Source organism: Chionomys nivalis, chromosome X, assembly GCF_950005125.1.
Source record: "Chionomys nivalis chromosome X, mChiNiv1.1, whole genome shotgun sequence".
NCBI classification, from domain to species: domain Eukaryota; kingdom Metazoa; phylum Chordata; class Mammalia; order Rodentia; family Cricetidae; genus Chionomys; species Chionomys nivalis.
In genome coordinates this window covers 25,902,950-25,915,885 of record NC_080112.1, presented here as the reverse complement: position 1 = coordinate 25,915,885, position 12,936 = coordinate 25,902,950, and the positions used below count along the sequence as shown (strand labels likewise).

Genomic DNA, 12,936 nt, shown 5'->3' with positions numbered 1-12,936 from the left:
GACCCGGCCCACACCTCCCGTTTGCCCGCCTCACTGACCCGACTGTCCGAACCACCTTCCCAAACCGTCCCGCGGTTTCATTGGTTCCCTTGTTCATCCATCTCCGCTTTTATTGGAACCTTCAGCTGGCACCACCCTCCTCGCATCAGAAACTCAGTTCTATTCCCACCACCCAGCCAGGTCCCGCCCTCTAAGGCCCGGAGGCCAACTGGGAGGAATCGGACTTTCGAGAAGGCGGGACAAGTGAGTCATAGGCCTACCGCTAGGTTCATAGAATTCATTGCTGAACTAGAGTAGGGAAGGCTTAGTCACCATAATAGAGGAAAATGAGAAGCAGGTTCAGGACAATTGACGTCAGGATTAGAGAGACCAAGGGAGGTGAGCTGAGGAAGATGCAAAGGAAGAGCATGAAAGGCAAAGACAAAATTAAGATTTAAATCAAGTTAAGAGCTACACAGAAAGTGCTAGAAAAATTCCAGTTGGAGCCTGGGATTTATTTTTGTGCAAGTAAATCCCAGCACTCCAAGTTTGAGGCTAGCTTGGGCTTCAAAAAGACCCCATCTGAAAACAAAACAAAAATGGTCAGACTGACCCCCTCTCTGACTTGGTTTTTCTTCAGAAATTTTTCTCCAGCCATCTAAACTCAACAGGCAGTAGATGGTCCACTAATGCCTTCCTCTATAAATGGCCATTCATTCGTGACTTCATTATTTATTAAATAGGTTTCCACACATGGCTTTTTAAATAATCCAGGCAGGGGGAGAAGGGACAGGAGGGCACAGCTGCAGCTCTCCTACCTCCAGTACATAATTATTTACACTTTACCACTGGACAATCCTGGCTCAGGAGGAGGCAGCAAAAGTTGGAGAGGGGGGACCCCAGGAGAACAAACAGTAAGACTTATTTCCTCCATCCCATCCCCCCAAAACCATCCATCCCATCCTAGTCTCTGGTGGTGTCCGATGATGTCCATCCCCCATTCCTTCCCAAATTATGGAAGTAAGGTTCTTCTCACCAGAATAAGAGCACTTGGGATAACAATAGGGTCCCCTCACCAAAAAATAAAATAAAATAAAATAAAAATTAAAAAAGCAGTGGGATACTAATTAATAGGGCTTAATAGGGTGTTACCTTCCCCAGAATAATCATTTCTGGGCTAAGGCAGGCAAGCAGCAACTGAATTGAGATCCCAGGGTAAGGGCCCTTTTGCTAAAGAGCTGCTGGGGTATTTAAGGAAAGCACCCTTGCCCGAGTGAGAGCATTTAAACTAAGTGTCTAAGTTTGTGGTAGTAGTATAGGAGGTGCCAGTGTAGGGACTACAGTGTCATAATAAGAATCATAGGGCCTAGAAGGGAAGGAATCCAACCAAATAAACATCCTTAACAGAACAAGAAACAACTAACTCCCCCCTCCCAAATAAGGGACCACAGGTTCCGGGAGGAGAGCTCCTTCACAGGATTGGGCTAGGAACTGGGCAGACTTGGCTATCTTCTGACCCCTGATCCTTATTCCCTGACCTTAGTAATACTGGATCTTTAACAACCTGTATAACCAGGTCAACAGATGTCCATCTATCCCTGTAGCATGACCATGGGATTCCAACCAGAGAGCCTGGCTGGGCCTAGGGAAGCAGGGACCAGGGTAAGGGGGTGGTGCTTCCTTTGGAGGGATTGATGGGCGCTTCTTCAGCTGGTGTTTGCATCCAGGGGTCCAGCAGAATCTCCTCCAGTGAAGGTCTGGAGCAGGGTTTAGGGGCCAGGCACCGGCGGATTAGGGCACAGCAATCTGTGGGGTCAAGAAGCACAAGGGAGATTAGCAGTCAGCAAAGGGTACCCAGTCCTGGGAGGAAGGAAGCCTGTGGGGTCAGCGAGGGCCTTACCTGGGGAGACATGAGCAGGAAAGTGGGGCTCAGCCTCCAGAATCTCCTGGTCCCTCTCGAAGGGAATGTCCCCACAGACCATGTCATAGAGGAGGACACCCAGTGACCAGACAGTAGCTGGGAGGGCATGGTACTGATGTCGAGAGATCCACTCTGGAGGGCTATACACCCTTGTCCCTGCACACAAGCCAAGAATTAGATCTTTCCCTGATGGTGCCCTTTGTCGAACCCTGTGTCCCTAGAAGTATAATCTGTAAATTAAAGGAGAGTATCCACTTGCTGGAGAGAACTGCTTCAAATTTAACAGTAGAGTCCTGTCAGCAGCAAAACAGCTTAAAAAGAGCACTTCCAAGTTAACACTAAGATTGTCTTACCAGAAGCAAAACAAACAAAACCCAACACTAACAAGATCCCCACACTAAAAAATAAGAGCCCAGAAGGTTAAGAAACTGTAACTGGGGGCTGGAGAGATGGCTCAGTGGTTAAGAGCATTGCTTGCTCTTCCAAAGGTCCTGAGTTCAATTCCCAGCAACCACATGGTGGGTCACAACCATCTGTAATGAGGTCTGGTGCCCTCTTCTGGCCTGCAGACGTACACACAGACAGAATATTGTATACATAATAAACAAATAAAAAAAAAAAAAGAAAGAAACTGTAACTGGGCTTGAGAATCAAGAACCTTAATGGGAACGATTTAGGTCAAAGGTTACAAGGACAATCCAATAGTAAAGCTCAAAAGCCAGAAGAATTAAAGACAAAAAACAGCCCCCTCCCCCACATAAATTGTATGGAAGAATCCTTACCATCAAAGTCCGTGTATGGTTCATCATGCAGCAGGGCCCCAGAACCAAAATCAATGAGTTTAATACAACCCCGGCACAGGTCTATCAGGATGTTCTCATCCTTGATATCGCGATGGACAACTCCACGAGCATGGCAGTGCTGGACAGCTGCCACTACTTGGGTAAAGAAGCTGCGGCTACGGCTTTCACCCAGTGGGCCCTTCTCTGTGATGTAGTCAAAAAGATCCTGGGCAGGCATAGGCCGTTCAAGGACCAGCATGAAGCCCTCTGGGGTCTCAAACCAGTCAAGCAGGCGTATCACACCTGGATGCCCGTTGCCTTCACCCACCTTCCACAGCAGTGCTACCTCAAGTGGGCAAGTCACTGAGTCTGACTGGGGTGGGAAGTGAAAAGAAAAAAAAAAGAAGGTAGATGGTAAGTCTGAGCCCTACTGTCAATATAGCAGTTTATTTTCAGAACACTGGTTTTTGACCTTTGGCAAGCCATCTCCCTTTACAGACCTCTCAGTAGCCTTTCAAAGGCTCAAATCCATCAGAGTGAAATGAGCAGAAGCCATATACATCTGGCATGTAGCAGCTCAGTAAATATTTGAATAAGTTAAAGTGTTTTCTTTCTGGGGGGGGGAATGGGGTTTGAGACAGGATCTCTACATAGACCAAGCTGGCCTGGAACTCAAGAGATCCACCTGCCTTTACCTCCAGAGTGCTGGGATTAAAATGTGCACCACCATGCCTGGCCTTCAAATTTAAAATTTAAGTCCCTCTGCATACGAACTATCATGGGACCTATTTACCTGTCTTATTAGCCAACATCCAGATCAGGGCAGTTTTTATGCACACTAAGATAACTCTATGAATGTTTCTAAATGGAAGTACTTTACAGGAAAGAGAGGCTAGCAATGAAAAGTAATTAACTACTATTATTGTATAAGTGTTGAAGGACTCAATACGCTAGATGGACAGAGCAGTTAGTAGAAGAGATCTAGTACCTACTGAATTCGAATAAATGTCGTACATTGCAAAGTGCCTATAATTATGTCACTGCGTAGATGTTCTCTGGCTTTTAAATTTTGTCTCATTTTTGAGACAGGATCTTGCCATGTAGCCCAAACTGGCCTCAAATTCACGGAAATTGCCAGGTGGTGGTGGTGCACGCCTTTAATCCCAGCACTCGGGAGGTAGAGGCAGGCGTATCTCTATGAGTTCGAGGCCAGCCTGGTCTACAAGAGCTAGTTCCAGGACAGGCTCCACAAACTACAGAGAAACCCTGTCTCGAAAATAAATAAAAAAAAAAAAGAAAGAAAAGAAAAAAAAATCCACGGAAATCCTAGTGTCACAGCCTCTTGAATGTTGGGATTACAGGTATGCACCACCAATCCTGGCTTTCATTAGTTAAAAACAGCTTACAGTGATTAACTGCAAAGAACCTGGCATAGAGCAAACATTCAATGAACGCGACGTTTTGTCAGTTCAACTAGCACAACTCAATAACACCACCCCCTACACCTATACAGGCAGTGCCAAGGGTCTTGTTGCCTCAGGTGAGGTCCATGACAGGCCCACTAACTTGCACAGTCGCAGACAGGTTTTCTCAGGGAGACGCAAATTCTTCGGCTACTGCGCAGGCTCGCCCTCCCTTCTCCGTCCCAGGGCCGGCACAGACTGTCTGAAATGCCCGCCAGGGGGAGCTCTCACCTACAATATGCCCAGACCCGCCCTGATGTCCGTTAGCTTTCTCCGGGTGGCAGAGGCAGCAGCCAGCATCACCATGACAACCAGTGACCTAGGCCCCTCCTTCCCCACCAGCATGTCTTGTGAACAGCCCCAGAAGCAGTGTTTGGAAGAAAGATGCAAAAGGAGAGTTTGAGAGGAGAACCCAGAGCTCTGGACAAATTGAGGTGAAATCAGAACTATCACATAAAGGCAGTAAACACAGGTTGGTGAGGTTCTCACGGTTTCAAGGCCCAGGGAATAATACATCCCCTAGAAAAAAATCAGGGGGTGAGTTCGGTGATGGAGTCCACGGGTCATGACGTACACCAAAGACACTCACCACGGTGGACCAGCCTAGCACACGGTTCCGGGAGATTACTTTGATGGCCACCTAGAAAAAATACTGAGATAAGGGGGCCAGCCGGTGATCCCAGACTCTTCTCAGTCTAGACCCTCTGCCCAATTCCAGTCTCTCCACTCTAGTATTTCTAGTTCCCATACGTATCACACCCACTGGAGCTTGGATGCCTATCCAGCACGCTGAAGGCCCCAGAATCGTGTTAACTCCATCCATCTAGCATCTTTACTCCTGAGCTCTTGTCGGGAAAGCATCAAGACCCCCTGAAATCCAGAATGGAGCTGTATTTTTTCTTTTGTTTTCTCTTTCCCACTGTCTCCCTACATCCCCCACCCTGTGACGCTGGTGTTGAACTCAGTGTTTGTGAATGATGGACAAACGACCCACCATTGACCCATATCCCCACATTCAAATTCTAAGTTTTTTGACATCGCAAGCCCTCCTCCATAATTCTACCCATCTCCAGGACACAACAACTATGTATCTGGATTCTTGTTTTCACGACTCCACTCTTAACACCTACTCAAAAAAAAAAAATCCCCACTTCCCCCCCAACACGTACACACGCGCGCGCGCACACACACACACAAACACACACGCATGAACGCACGCACGCAAATACCATGGATCTTGGGGTCCAGTCCTGAAGATCTGCCCCCTTCCCAGTAGAAATACCCGGTCTTCCAGAATTCCAGCCCACCCCCATACCCACCTGGACTGCAGACACACGCGCGCACTCACACATTCACACACATAGACACAGCAACCCTGCTCCTTATGATGCTACTACACATTTGCAAGCTCCCCACTGGAACAAGTGGCATCTCCGTTCCTCCACCACCACCCTTCGCCAAAACATCTGACCCTCCCAGAACCCCTCTAGGGGATACCTGACGTCTATCCGTGACGCGGTGTCCCGCGAAGACGGTGCCAAAGCCTCCCTTACCCAGGAGGGGGCCAAGTCGGTATTCGGCCTCGAAAGCTGCCCGATTTTTGCCACCTACGCAAGCGGAGGCGAGGAAATCAGGGTGGCGGTGTACTCTGATCCCAGCCGTGACTCTCGCCCCCACACCGACACCCATCATTCCAGTCCTCCCAACCTGCTTGTGACAGGGGAGATTACGCTCACCTGGAGGCTGCGTGGGGGTTACAGGGGGCGAAGGAAGCCCCTGCAGAGGCTTGGTCAACATGGAGGAGGAGCTGCGTAGATTGAGCCCGCTGAATCCGCTGAGCCCGCAGGGCGTGGATGCCCGGGGCAGAGCGGCTGGAGAGCCAGGGCTGGGGGGCGCCAGGGTGGAAGGTAGGGAATCTGGTGGCCCGGAAGCGCCCGCAGACGGCGCGGCGTTAAGATTCGTCGCCCGCGCCAGCCCCAACGCTACTGAGCCGGGGCACGCGCCTCCCGGAGAGTCGCCCTGTGCGACAGCCCCGCCCACCTGGCTTTGATCAATCCGGACACGGCACCTGCTGTACCCCGGCCAATCGGAGCCAGTCCTTATTTGCATGCCACCATCAACGTTTCAAGTGTCCCTTATGCAAATACATGCCAGGTTCTTCCGCGGAGGCGGGGCCTGTATGCAAATATGGGGGCGGGGCGGTCGCGCGCGCGCACAGACACACAGACACACGCGCTCGTGCACACGCACTCACGCACGCTCGAACAGGTTTTGGGAATCCCTTTGCGACAACCCCGTTTGTTTTGGTTTAGTGTGGTGGGGTGTGTGTACACACTTAAAAAAAAAAGCGCAGCCTCCTTTCCCAGGATGCAGGTTTGCTGCCACCGTCGCTTTTGCAGCCTTGGATCGGTGAGGAGACAACGCCAAACCAGCTTTTAAGAATCAAAGCCTGACCGGGCGGTTGTGGCGCATACCTTTAATTCCAACACTCTTGAGAGGCAGAAGCAGGCGGATCTCTATGAGTTCGAGACCCGCCTGGTCTACAGAGCGAGTTTCGAGACAGTCAGGACTTGTTATTCAGAGAAACCCTGTCTCGGGAAACAAAAAACCCCAACAACAACAACAACAAAAAACCCAATCAGAACCTGGAGCTAGGCAGGGTACTAGGATGCAAGGGTGTTTCTCAGCCAAGCTTAGGCATCCTTTGCCTCAAAACTGTAACCAGGCCCTTATAGAAGAGCTGGTCTATTATTCCATTATTCAGGGAAGGAAACATTTATCTCCACCATGACAAGAAGGGGAGCAGGGCCATCAATGGCAGTTTGGCCCCTGTAGGGTGATTTTTTTTTAATTGCCATTATCCTACACAAACCTGGCTAGACTTAGCACTGGACCCAGTCAGGGGGTCTAGAATCTATAATGACAAGGCTTGGTTCTTGTGGGAACTACAACGTCCTTGTTTAAGAGGTAGGATCTGAAAGGCTGAAGAAGTGAACAGCCATGTCTGTGTAAATATCCAGAGGGCCTCATGTCCAGGAAGACAGCCACACAACTCCAAAGATACATGGAAAGGTAGGCGATGTAGAGTACATGTGAAATCCAAGTCCTCTGTATGGCTGAGTCAGGAGGTTCACCATGAATCGGCGGTCAGACTAGGGAACATAGTGAGAATGTGACTTAAAACCAAAAGCACTGCAGGTGAGATGACTCAGAGGGAAAGGGTATTTGCTACCCAAGTCTGCCAACCTGTATGCGATCCCTACAAGTTGTTTTCTGACCTACAGTTGTGTGTGGAAGTCACATACCCACACAGAGACATACACAGAGGGAGGGAGAACTACCATGAAAGATACAGTCAGATACATTTAGGCAGACTTGTTCTAGACCTAGATGCACATGAAGATACACCCAAAATAACATCCCAGAAACACAGAGATACGACTTTACTTGTACTGTCCCATGGGACCATTTAATACCTATGTCCCACCAGAAACTGACAAACCTGTTGCAAGCACACCACTACCACCAGATACCCACATTTACATAAAGATTGCCCCAGATATGAGGGACCCAGATTCTGTCACAAGAATATACACAGATGTTACATGTGTGCGCGCATGTGCACACACACAGCTCCAGAGCAGGCATGTAGTGATCTGAGCACTACATAGATAAGCAATGTCACAAAAACAGATCCAATCACATACACACTATCAGATAACGCAGTCTTATCACTGAGAGTATCCAGACAAATTACAGATGCACTGGCACTGACAGACCCACGCAAACATGCAATTCTCTCAGATACCAGACACAAACTGTCATAGGCAGAGTCCCACACTCAGTCACCATCTGACACACCTGGAAACAAGCCCTCATTGGACACAGACACATACACTCAGTGAGAGACACTGAAATACTCCGAAGTGGTAGATTCACTGTGGTCACAGGACAATACACACAAAGCACAACAGTTACATGTCATTTCCCTTAACTAATCCAACATTACTAGGTGTTTTACTGTGAGCCTGACAGGCTTTAGTGCAGGGGTAGATCTTAAGACACACACAAACAAGATAAGTAAGCATCACAGCCCCAGCCCAGAAGTTTATTTATAGTACAGTTATTGGGGATAGTTGTAGACAGAAGTGAGAATGTGAATGAGATCGATCACACAGGGGTTTCTCAGGTGACCCCTCTGTCTTAAAAGACAAATAAGGTTGGTAGCTGAAGATAGGTTAGGGCAAATTGCAAGAAAAAGCCAAGAGTAGCAAGAGGCAGGCTGAGGCCAAATGGTACAAACTTACAAAATACGATAATACCCCCACCCCTAAGTCTGTTAATAACCCCAACATTTGTGCTCTAAGAATGTACCAGGTACTGTACCCAGTAGTACATTATTGACCATACACATTCTCTGTCAATACTCACAAATCAGAGAGCATGAGGTAGCAGACATTAATCACCCCTGTAGTTGCAGATGGGGCACTTTAAACTCAAAGAGAGGCCAAAGCCACACAGCTAGAAAATGCAGATAGATTTTAAATCAACCTTCTTGGCGTGCTCATGCTTGACCATGTATTTCAGATACCCTGCAGCCGGCCACTGGGCAAACCACACCCTCACCTGTGGGGCCACCACACACAGCCTTCTGCAAGGACCCCACTGAGGCATGGTGGGGAGAATACTGTTTTGAGAAAATCTGAGGGTCAGCCAGCCTTCTCAACCTGGGCTTTACAAACCCTAGGAGGGATGGACAGAGGTGTCAACAGAATTTGGAAGCAAACAATAAAAAAGGATTTAGCCACTTCATTCTCCAGCTTATGAAACCCAGTCAGGCAGGGGCCACCTCTGGTCACTTTCACTAAACTCATGTAGCTTGTTATCAACTGTTTTTATTTCTTCATCAGATTATCACAAGAATGAACATTAAGGTTGAGAGTGGAAATTAAAACAAATTTTAGTCATGGCCTTTAGCCCAAACACAGTCCATAATTATCCCTAGCCTCCCATTTAGAAATTTGGTTAGGTGGGAGTAAGGGCTTCAAAGTAGATTTGCTACTGAGAAAGTTTATGAATTTTGAGAAAAGCATCTCATTGTGTAGCCCGGCCAGCCTGCAACTCTACTATGTAGATCAGGCTGGCCTGAAAGTCATAGATCCACCTGCCTCTGACTTCCCAGTGCTGAGATCAAAGGCGTTACCCAGTTCTAGAAGAGGTTTCTTGTTGCTGGTTCTGTTAAACAGAATCCTGGTTATGTGGCCTAGGTTAGTTTCAGCTGCCTAGGCTCTACATACATTGCACCTGGCAAGAAGTTAATTTAATAAACAGATCAAAGATGAACCCCAGCCTACAGACAGCACCTACTGGAGAACAAGTAGAACTCAGGGCAAGCCAAACTCTGTGCTTCCCAGAGGCCCATCCACCCCTGCCCCATACAGAACAGAGTTGCTCAGGAAAACTGACATTTGGTTTTATTGTGCCAAGGACATTACAGATGGTGGATCTTGTCAACACCTGCAGGGCACAGGCGCCCCACCTGTGGAGGCTGCTCCAACTCCCTAAACTCAAATCTTGAGTAGCAGCCATGATCTCCAAAGATACCCCCACCTCAAGAGTCCAAACAGACTAGTGGTGGAAGCAAAAGGAATGCAGCAAGGTCAGGGTTCATTGTCCAAAGCCAGTCTGCCACTGCAACCCTGCCACGTTCCTCTGGCTCATATTCTCAACCCCTCCAAGGAGCTGGAGGCCAGAAGACAGCAGAAATTCATCTCTTTGCCTGCCCACCATGCCCCATGGCCAGCTTGACTGTCTCCAAACCGGAGATACCATCGTCAAGGAGCCAGTGTTGCCATGAACACGGTTCTTGATTTTATAAGATAAAAGTACATTTCATAAAGAAAAATTTAATATGGAAGGCTCAGATTTTTGGGGTACTAGGAAGGAAAATTTCCCACTCCCGCCTTTCCTGTCACCACTATGGCAGAGGTGCGGCAAGTTTTTCTGATCTGTAGGGAAGGGCGAGCAGAAGACTCCCTTTGTCTCAGTGTCTCTCTTTTCGGGGGCTGCCTGGATGCCACATGGTCTGTCTCTGTGTGCCTCTCGCCTACCTTCGGCACCCTTTCCAGAGTCCCCTGTGGAATGCTGAGATGGTGCTGTGCAGGGGGGCAACAGAGCACATCAGCTGGCAGAGACCAGTGTGGTGGTGGCAGGGATGAGATGGATGGAGCGCATAAGTGGGCCAGCCAGAGGGGAGTGGAAAAGAAGGATAAGAGGAAATGAACAAAGGAAGCCAAGACGGAAGAAAGCCAAAGAAGGCTGGGTGGCATCAAAGGGCAGGAGTGAGAGGGAGGGTCAGGGGATTGTGTCCAGTCCCTGGGTCTCCATCAACTCTTGTCTGGGGGTGGGTCTCTGTGCACTTTGTTTTTCTTCATACTGTCTAGGTATTCCTGTTGGGACACTGCCAGCACCGATGCTAAGATCTCGTCATCATCCCAATCGTTCAGACCTGCTGGGCAGGAGAGAGAAGAGGACAATGATGACTGGGGTCCTCAGCCCATTCTCCCTCATGCCTATCTAATCCCTGGCTCTGGAAAATCCACCCAGGTCCCAGTCACTCATTGGCTCCCTTAACTCTGTGAAACCCCACTAGAACCCTGTGGAGAAAATCTTTTGGGCCTGAAATTTTCCCTCATGCCTCTCATTTGGGAAGATGCCCAGGAGCTTCAAAAATCCTCCAGGCTCTCCCAGCTTCCAGCTGGCCCATCCCCTAAGGAGGCTTACCAAAGGCAGAGGGGGACATCTGCTGGATGAGGGCCCGGCACTCCAGAGCAGGGTAGAGGGACACTAGGGGAGATGTGGCCCGGTCAGCCCCTGATGAGAACTGACTGCTTGTACCTGAGGCAGATGAACAGTCTGAGGTAGGGCCCACCAAGCAGAGCCTTAGCCCAAGCAGGCACCCTGAGAGCAAGTCACTGACCTGGTGCACAGGGTGAAGGAGGTTTGGCAAGAGCTAACACAGTGCTTGGGGAAGGGGGCTTAATGCCTAGCTCAGCATGCAGTTCAGGGTGCTCGGGTGACGAGGCTGAACTTCGTTGCCTTGGAGACCGACTAGTCCATTCCTCCAGGCCACTGGAGGCTGCAGCTGTGGCTGAACTGCATGTGGCACTGGCTTTCCGGGGCTGCAGTAGGGAAGGAAAACGTGATAAGGACCTACCCCAGCTATGATCCTCCTATGCCAGAGTGCTTAGACCCCTTCCAGAGTCCTGGCTACAGTACAGCTTTAATGTGCCGCAATGGAATAGAGGCAAAGTCCTAACCACTACCGAATCTTTGGAGGCTACTGAGAAAAATCACTACTCTTTTTTTCAAGAGATCCTGACCCCACACCACGACCACAGTACCTTCACCATGTACCTAGTAGGCTGCTCCTCACTGGTCTCCTACTTCTACCCTTGCTTTCTAGCTTAGACTGTTTTACTCAGTAGTCAGGTGATCCTGCGACATCCTAACTCACATCCAATCCTTTTTCCTTTTCACTGTTTCTGCCTCATTCAGAGCAAAATCAGAGTCTTCTCCAGAGTTCACAAGCCCCTATCCAACCTAGTCCCACTGCCTTGATTTCACCTAATACATTCTGTTCAGCGCCAGGCTATGTCTGAGTTATACCAAGTATGGCGCCCTCACCCCAGGCTTTGCTCTGTCCACATACTCAACTAACACAGCCCTTTCTCATCTCATCTGATGAGGTCTACCTCATAACTGTTTAATACTGCGAACTCAAACCAGCCCCACTCAAGTCTCATTCTTCCCCTGTACCAACTGTCCATTTTTCATCTACCATACCTCCAACTAATTTATTCATTATGATTATTTTATTTCACTTTGAAAAACCGAGTAGCCTAAGGACAGAGATCTTGCCTGCTAGGGCCACAAACATATCCTGCTACACTAGGAACAGGACCTCCTGCTTCCTGGCACAGGCCTACAATAAATACTTGCGGAACAGATTATTTAGCTCTTGCAAACGTCTAATCCTCCTCAGATGCCTGCCTTCCCCCTCCCCACCCTAATAAAGCAACTGGTTAAAACCACCACTCCTCCTGGTTTTGTACAGCCAGGGTCACTGGCCCCACCAATGCCTTGTCTTCCTCGACAGACAGGATCATTGAAGGCAGTGAAGGAAAAGGTTTTACATCCTCAGTACAGAAGGCAGCATGCAAAGGGTTTCCAAAAAAAAAAGCTGGTCTCTTTGTAGCTACCCATTGTTCCTTTGTGCCACCAGCAGTGGTGGCTGCTCTCCTTTGTTTCTTAAAAGCTGCTCTCCTTTACTTCTTAAAAGCAAGTGTTGAGAGTTCCAAGGTACGATGCCAAGACTAAAGACGAGATGAGTAACCGATGGGGCTGGGAGCTTCCCTCTCCCATATTTTATCCCTGTTCATTAGGGGCCAAAAGATAAGAAGTAACAGGTCTTGGTCAGGCCAGTCACAGAGTCCATGACCCACCTGGCTGGGTCCCCGGACCTGGCGGGCCTGTTTCTCCTGATCCCTCAGCCATTGCAGGTAGGATTCTCGAGCCACTTGCTCCTCTATGGCCTCATTTGTGGCCTCCCAGTCTGTGGCTCGTTTCTTGTCTTCCAACATTTGTTGTTCAATCCATGATTCCTCTGATGTCTTTATGGCATTCTTCATCAGGGACTGTTCTGCAAACTGCCAGGAGAGGAACAGGGATGTGGGGTGATGCTCTGAACCTGGGCAAGAGCCTGAATGGGCTCAGGAAGGTAGGCTTACAG

General features: G+C 49.0%; 2 protein-coding genes across 6 annotated transcripts in view; both read right to left on the bottom strand.

Moving 5' to 3' along the window:
• Positions 1-228: 228 nt before the first annotated feature.
• Positions 229-6,231, bottom strand: Pim2 (Pim-2 proto-oncogene, serine/threonine kinase). The gene is made up of 6 exons (XM_057760587.1): positions 5,882-6,231; positions 5,643-5,752; positions 4,735-4,785; positions 2,683-3,055; positions 1,880-2,056; positions 229-1,785 (listed from the first exon to the last, which is right to left on the bottom strand). Exons 1-6 carry the CDS (start codon positions 5,940-5,942, stop codon positions 1,622-1,624), a joined length of 936 nt encoding a protein of 311 aa, XP_057616570.1. The 5' UTR covers positions 5,943-6,231; the 3' UTR covers positions 229-1,621.
• Positions 6,232-10,031: 3,800 nt separating this feature from the next.
• The window catches only part of Otud5 (OTU deubiquitinase 5), a 29,908-nt gene continuing 27,003 nt past the window's right edge, over positions 10,032-12,936 (bottom strand). For 3 of the 5 annotated variants that reach the window (XM_057759424.1, XM_057759426.1, XM_057759427.1), the window contains 4 exons: positions 12,650-12,853; positions 11,125-11,326; positions 10,929-11,042; positions 10,032-10,656 (listed from right to left, as the gene is read on the bottom strand). In XM_057759424.1, the coding sequence (XP_057615407.1) occupies positions 10,532-10,656; positions 10,929-11,042; positions 11,125-11,326; positions 12,650-12,853 (645 nt within the window). In that variant the 3' untranslated portion in view covers positions 10,032-10,531. The remainder of the gene's footprint in view (positions 10,657-10,928; positions 11,043-11,124; positions 11,327-12,649; positions 12,854-12,936) is intronic. The other 2 variants (XM_057759425.1, XM_057759428.1) reach the window with 1 other exon arrangement.

Excerpts from the sequence above, each read along its gene's own strand:
- Pim2 (XM_057760587.1), bottom strand. The coding sequence starts at position 5,942 with ATGTTGACCAAGCCTCTGCAGGGGCTTCCTTCGCCCCCTGTAACCCCC. Across the intron at positions 5,753-5,881 it reads AACCCCCACGCAGCCTCCAG|GTGGCAAAAATCGGGCAGCT; the intron begins GTGAGCGTAATC and ends CCGCTTGCGTAG. Across the intron at positions 2,057-2,682 it reads ACCATACACGGACTTTGATG|GGACAAGGGTGTATAGCCCT; the intron begins GTAAGGATTCTT and ends GCTTGTGTGCAG.